This window comes from Peromyscus maniculatus, chromosome 12 (genome assembly GCF_049852395.1).
Source record: "Peromyscus maniculatus bairdii isolate BWxNUB_F1_BW_parent chromosome 12, HU_Pman_BW_mat_3.1, whole genome shotgun sequence".
Lineage (NCBI taxonomy): Eukaryota > Metazoa > Chordata > Mammalia > Rodentia > Cricetidae > Peromyscus > Peromyscus maniculatus.
The window spans coordinates 48,907,496-48,915,030 of NC_134863.1; the positions used below are offsets into that span (position 1 = coordinate 48,907,496).

The 7,535-nt window shown below is 35.1% G+C and overlaps 1 protein-coding gene across 1 annotated transcript; it reads right to left on the reverse strand.

The window, feature by feature from the left end:
- Nucleotides 1-683: 683 nt before the first annotated feature.
- LOC102923291 (olfactory receptor 5K3-like) lies at nt 684-4,322 on the reverse strand. The gene is made up of 2 exons (XM_006996487.3): nt 4,213-4,322; nt 684-2,357 (listed from the first exon to the last, which is right to left on the reverse strand). The coding sequence occupies exon 2, from the start codon at nt 2,344-2,346 to the stop codon at nt 1,420-1,422; it is 927 nt and encodes a 308-aa protein (XP_006996549.1). The 5' UTR covers nt 2,347-2,357; nt 4,213-4,322; the 3' UTR covers nt 684-1,419.
- Between the last annotated feature and the right edge of the window lie 3,213 nt (nt 4,323-7,535).

Here is a 7,535-nt window from a genome sequence, read left to right on the forward strand (position 1 = left end):
GAGAGCCTGCGCATCTGGAACCCAGGTCTTCAGCTTCCTCTCTCAGCCCCACCTTGTGCGTGTGACCATTACCGGAGCCTCAATGGGGGTTGGAGCTTCCAGGTCAAAGCTGGAATGGCTACCCACCACACTGTCACACTCATTTCTATAAACATAGACTCGACTCTAACTTCTGTTTCATTGAAAATATGATCTTTTTTCACTTTTAAGGTACAGTTTAAATCTGACCTTATGTAATAACTAAACATTAGAGGTATATAACCTCTATTTGCTGAGACACAAGCACATGGGGGAAGCATAGTATTAACTCAGATCTGAGATGTATTGTGCTTGCTGGGATGAGCTTGAACAAGCTATTCAGTAATTCCAAATATAAGTTTTTATTCTAGAAAAACACCAAAAAAAAAAAAAAAAACCAAAAACCAAAAACTAATTGCTTGGTCTTTGGATGTATGAAAAGCCTCACATAATGTCTGGCAGACACGATGTTTGCGGGAAGCTATTTTATTTTATATTTGCAAAATTGTTTGAAACTAAATACTGTAGTTTATATCAACCCACTAATTTCCTACCTTACAAATTACTTGAACGTGATATCACTGTCTTGTACATATGCTATGAACATACCAATTTTCAGTGCCAGTTTTTGTTGTCTTAATCACAGAAACAAAAAAATCATTGATCAGAGCAGAAAACTTTGTTAATGATTACGTAAAATAAATGGAATGCCATATTGATGAACAAATAAAGAATCACATAAAAATAAGTTTCTTAGAAATTTTATCATCAAGAGCATCATTTTAAACTACATGTTAGCAATCCTCCAGAATACAAATAGTCTACTTCATAGATTGAGAGTGAAATTGTACATACCAAATATGAAATGCTCTTACTGAGAGACCACACACTCTATATAAATGAATGTTCATGCATAGTATCTTAAATATCTAAAGTCAGATAAAAAAAATCACATACAAATATGAAGTTAATGCCCAACAATGGTGTTATTGAAAAAAGGATTCATATTGGGGAACTTGATTTTCCTGAGATTTATGCTGATTATGTTTTGGGATCAAGAATTTGATAACAGTGAAGATTACCTTATGTATACTAAATTTTATCCTTTAATTTTGTTGGATATTTTTGAAAACTGTCACATTCATGAACAATCCTAACAGTTCAAATTGGTCCCAGTTCCTTAGATATTAGAAGTAAATTTTAGCAGAATATTTATTTTCAAAATAATTTGATTCATTCAAACTGTCAATTGTTTGAATCAAATTTACATTTAAATAAGTTAACATTTATTCTTTGTGTCATTTTCTACTTTCCCTGGACCTATAGTTTTGTAGAATTGTAATATCTAGATCAAAATAAATTCTTTGAGGGAGAAGATACTTGTTTCACAATGTTACAAAATCAATTCTTCTTCATGGTTCTTTTAATCACATTTATTACTTCCTTATTCCTCAGGCTATAAATAAAAGGGTTTAATAAAGGAATTATTAGAGTATAAAAAATAGCAACAGGTATATCTTCATCTCCTTTTTTAAATGAATTTGGTCGAATATACATGTAGAGAAGAGAACCATAGAAAATTGACACAGACAAAAAGTGAGAAGCACAAGTAGATAAGGCCTTGCTTCTTCCCTCTTTGGACTTCATTGTGAATATAGTAAAAAGGATACAGAAATAAGATATCAGGACTATAGTAATGGAAAATACTTGAACTGATCCTGAAAAGATGAGTATCATCAATTCATTGATATAGGGGTCAGCACATGAGAGTCTATATAATGGAAGAACATCACAAAAAAAGTGTTTGATCACATGAGATCTACAGAAAGTTAACCTGAACATGAACCCTATGTGAATCATGGAATGTAGGTTTCCTCCTATGTAGGCTCCTGTGGTCATCTGAAGGCAGAGCTTCTTGGACATCATGGTGTGGTACTGTAGTGGGTTGCATATGGCCACATAACGATCATAGGCCATTGCTGCCAGAAGAAAGCAGTCTGCAGTTTCAGCCAGACAGAGAAAATAGAACTGTGCCATGCATTCATAGAGAGAAATGCTTCTGTCCACAGAAAAGAAATTCTCTAGCATCTTGGGAGTGATGGCGCAGGAGCAGCAGGAATCCATGAGAGCCAAGTTGCCTAGAAAGATGTACATGGGTGTGTGAAGACGGCGTTCCATGTAGATCAAGACCACCAGTCCGAGATTCCCCACCATGGTCACCAGATAGATGGCAAAGAACACCAGGAATAGAAGGATCTTCAGGTCTGGGTGATCTGAGAATCCCACCAGGATGAACTCTGTTGTCAATGAGTAGTTGTTCTCAGTCATCTTCAGCTACTCTGTTGAAAAATGAGAAAGGCATAAGGTTGCAACTGTGTGAATATCATTTTCCAATAATAATAATAATAATAATAATAATAATAATAATAAAAAATAACAAATTTGTACAGCAGAATAATTTCTTCTACAAACATCACCTGCTGTCTCTGGAATATAGCTCCTGTACTTTTGTAGTTTCTTTTATTCCTAAAGAGTCAATTTTTGAAATTTACAGGAATGCTTTAATTATCTTGATGGGTACTTAAAGTAGAAAAGGATTATCTTTCTGCTTGTGTATAAAGATATCAGGCAATACTAGTGTACCTAGATTTTGTCCATTGTCCTAAAATAATTCCATTGTTCCTTTTTTGAGTTCCTTAAAATACATTTATATCAATTACCATGCAATATAACAATGGTGTTATTATATGTTGTTTTAGAGGAGGGAATCTTTAAAAAGGACCATAGAAGTATGTGATATAGCTCAGTTGATAGAATTAGTGTTTACTGTGCATGAAGCTGTGGATTTACCCTCAGTGCCCCACCAATAAGGCATCATGTCGTATGCCTGTCATTGCAGCACCTCAGAGCTGGAAGTAGGGAATCAAAAGTTCAAGGTCATTCTTGGTCACGTAATAAGTGAAGGCAAGCCTGAATGCATGTGAATTTGTGTCAGAATAAGTAAATGGTAAAATATTCATCTATTAGTAATAAACCAAAGTTAAATTAATATGTATTAGAGATGGCAAAAATATCACAACAGACTAAGGCCTGTGGGACAATAAAATCACCTTAGATTGAAGCAATAAATGTTTCTAAATTATCAGTCTTGTTTATCTTAAACAATAACTCTGCCTATAGCATTATTCCAGTTGTGTTTTTTTTCCAGATATTTTCTGCTCCTCCTCCTTCTTCTTTTGGTAGGGGACATTTCCGAAGCAACACTAACAAAAAAAAAATTAATTTAGTTTAATAGACCTAAGTAATTTCATTTTCTGTATTATTTCACATATCACCCTTGTTTAATTAAATCCCCAATATCTGGTACATATTATTCACTATTTTATTTTTGTAAATATATCTGAAAAATTTTCTGACTAATTTATCTGTGAAAGGAAATATAATAGGCAATGGAAGAAAGCAGATGTAATTCCAATCCTAGATACAAATCCTGGGATCCTGAAATCGGAGACCTTGTTATTGTATTCTTGTCATAATCTTGAGTGAACTCTACTTTGCACATATAATCATTGCCTTAAGAAGAGTCTACAAGGAAAGTTGAAAAATCCACTTTTATAAGAAAGGTATGTTCCTTTAAATTTCTTCCTTTTGCCTCAAAACATATAGTTTTTTTTTCTGGCAAATATGCTAATAAAATGAACTTATCATTAAACTTCATTTTTAATACTTAGAAAAAAAACAAATTCTCAGAGAAGTTCAGAAAATAAATTTTGTTTTGCTTTAAAACTCTGTTTCACTCAAATTTATAGACTATTCATACTAACTTGATGGTCAAAATAGATTTGTTTTTCCCTAACCAAAGCATCAAGTGGGATTCAGGAGAAATTTCATTGCTGTAATAAATAAAAACAATTCATCTAGTTAAGTAAAGTAGAAATAACTTTCAGTGTATGTGCCTGTGGTATTATAGACTATTTTGTGATCTCTCCTGTAGAGGCTGAAGTTATCCCATTGAAAAGTCAGATTAATTATTGTTCTAGGCCTGATTCTTCTTTCAGATACCATTCAGGTATGTGTAGAGCTAATACTATTATGGAGTATTATTTAGAGCATAAAGATGATAAGATTTCAGAGAAGTAAGTCTGTTTTTACTATAAAAAACCTTTAGTAAAAGTGTTAGAATATCTCTCTTACCTTGAATACCTAGGAAATTTTCATAGCTGAAGCACTGGCATTATGGTGGAGGTCTGAAAATTTATGGCTAAGTCAGTATCTTGTGTTCAGAGGAAAAAAATTCAGAGATGATCTAAGATCTGTGCTACTTATGTCCACACAGCACAGTTAAAGGGTTTGAAAAAATCCTAAAGGAATTTCCTTGTGTTGCAGACCATTCCCCTGAGATATTATCCCTTAAACCATACAAACCACTTGGTAGCACTTAACAATATCCTGTGAGTTATGGGTGTCAAAGCAAGAAACTTTTGGCCAAGTTTGTTTGAAGATACTATTGTAGATTCAACTAACTGACTTGATTTTTATAATTTATTTCACAAATGTATGCATAAAATATCAAACAGTATGTGCAATGTAAAAATGTACTTCATTAGAGAGAACTGATATTTTTTTTCTTCCCAGCAGGTATTAACTGCAAATAGTTTCTCAGTTAGGAGTGGGACTTTGTGTTCCCGTCCCCTTCTCAGTCTAGGGATTTTGTCTGGTTTGAGCCTGTGCAGATCTTTTGCATGCAGCCATCAATACTCTGTGAGTTCACATGTGCACCCATCCTATTGTTTCTGGAAGATGCTGTGTCTGTGGAGTCATCCACCCCTTGAACTTACACCTGTCTGTATTTCTTAAACAGAACAGAATAAAGGGAAAGATGAATAATTGATTATTAAAAACAGTATCCCAGTCACTGCACATTTACTTGTCTTCCAGATCCCTCAGTCATTGGATGGGGTTTCTGGCAAGACTATTAGGGTGTTTGGCCATCCCATCACCAGAGTAGGTCAGTTCTGGATGTCTCTCGACCATTGCCAGCAGTCTATAGTGGGGGTATCTTTGTGGATTTCTGTGGGCCTCTCTAGCACTTTGTTTCTTCCTGTTCTCATGTGGTCTTCATTTGCCATGGTCTCCTATTCTTTGTTCTCCCTCTCTGTTCTTGATCCAGCTGGGATCTCCTGCTCCCACAGGCTCTCTTTCCCTCGACCCTCGCCCTTCATTACTCCCACTCATGTCCAGGTTGTTCATGTAGATCTCAGCCATTTCTCCATCATTGGGCGATCCCTGTGTCTTTCTTGGGGTCCTGTTTTCTAGGTAGCCTTCCATGTTGATGTGAGTAACAGTCCAGTCATCCTGGTTCCACATCTAGCATCTTCCTATGAGTGAGTACATACTATATTTGTCTTTCTCAGTCTGGGTTACCTTACTCAGGATGATTTTTTCTAGATCCATCCATTTGCCTGCAAACCTCATGATGTCATTGTTTTTCTCTGCTGAGTAGTATTCCATTGTGTATATGTGCCACAATTCATTTATCCATTCTTCAGTTGAAGGGCATCTAGGTTGTTTCCAGGTTTTGGCTATTACAAACAATGCTGATATGAACCTAGCTGAGCAAGTGCTCTTGTAGTATGATTGAGCATTTCTTGGGTATGTGCCCAAGAATGGTATAGCTGGATATTGGGGAGATTGATTCCCAATATTCTAAGAAAGTGCCATATTGATTTCCAAAGTTTAACCCATTATTCTTATCCATGTTTAGCCACATGGCTTGGTACTTTTTCTCAGTTCTGCCTTCACATCTTGCTTTCCCCTGTGTCTGGCAGGTGACTCCTTTCCTCTGTTTTCTTTCTCTGTCTATCAGTTAGGATTTCCCACCTGCCTCAAACCTGCTTTTGCTATAGGCCAAACAACTTTACTTATCAACCTCTCAGAACAACATATATTCACAGCATACAGAAAGACATTTCCCCATCACTCCCCCTTTGTTCCCTAAACAAAAGGTTGGTTTTAATTTTAAGATAGTAAAATGACATATCATAGAAGAGTTATCAAGCAAGAATCACAGTTACAATATCCAGTCCACTTATAATTGGCAAATTCAAAGAAAATATTTCTGATCCTATATTTGTAAGTCTAAGGTTTCATGTTTACCTTGTTTCTTATCATAACCAAGGAAAACCATAATTATAACTATCTATTCTTCAACATGATCAAAGACCTCAGAAGGATATACTATTACTTAAGTAAACAGTAAGAGCATTGTAAGCAACTTCCAAAAATCTAGAATGACAGAGACAGCTGACTACCTGGACAGTCACCCAAAGTTCTTCTGTAACATTTGGGCATCCATGTTCAGCCCATAGGCCTAGCTCAATCACTTTTTTCTGTGTTTTGTAGGATGTCAGACAGTTTTTTTCTGCAAAGCAGAAACCTGAAGGACTATTTCGTCTTGTGAAGTTCAGAAGTCCCCTTCCTATGGTCCTGCATGTCTAGTCAATACAACAATTTGTGAAGCAGTCCAGGCAAGAACAGTTTCTTGTCCAAATGGCTACTTTTGCCAAGAAGAAGATAAATTTCATAATAGAGTGTCTTTGATGCCCATCTTTCTCTTTGAAGTAAATTGGTCCTGCCAGGAGCAGACATGTCTCACTGTCCAGAAAGTCTAAATTTTAAAACATTTTAAATGCCATATTCTGTAGGTCTTTGAAGTGTTTGAAGATTACCTATCTATCTGAAATATATCTATGTTTACATAGAAAACTTAATATGAGTATAAGTTTGATTATCATGGATGACTAATAATTAATCTGTTTATCTTAATTATACATTACAATTTTAAATGAGCTGCACAAACCTAACACCTTAAACAAGAGTGGAAATATACATAGAGTATAATAAAATTAACTTTAAATTTGTATCAATAAGCTAAAATCCATAGCAATGTAAAATATTTTAAGCAAGTTGTTGCTCTTTAAATGTAGATGAAATAATCTACCCATTTAACCTATCATATCTATATCTTATATTTCTATATCATATCCCCCTTTCTTTTTTTTAGAAAGAGATTGACCATGACCAATAAAAATTTTTAACCAACAACCTAAACAGAGACAAACATCCATAAGCCATTATTTGGGAATGTGTGCATAGTTTCATAGGCTATTTCCTGCTGATAGAGAGTGCTGTATTTTTATCGGGATCCTGAGAAAATTAAGAATTATTGTCAAGTCCTGACTGGAATAGTCTGTGAGTCTGTATTCTCTGAGCTGGTTTCTTTGAAGCTGATTTTGGATGTTGGATGATCTGGGCCATTGGGTCATCAGGGACCTTTCAAGGGGTCTTGACTGATCAAACCTGATGTTGCTTAATCTGGAACAAATCCATAGCCTCTTGCTTCCTGTGGAAACAAAAGCAGAGCATCCCTTTCAAAGCCATATATTTTTAGATCCAAATTTTGAAGCCAAGATACCTTTAAAATATACATATTAGTTTAACTCAGCAGCCTTTACAAT

Excerpts from the sequence above, each read along its gene's own strand:
- LOC102923291 (XM_006996487.3), bottom strand. The coding sequence starts at position 2,346 with ATGACTGAGAACAACTACTCATTGACAACAGAGTTCATCCTGGTGGGA.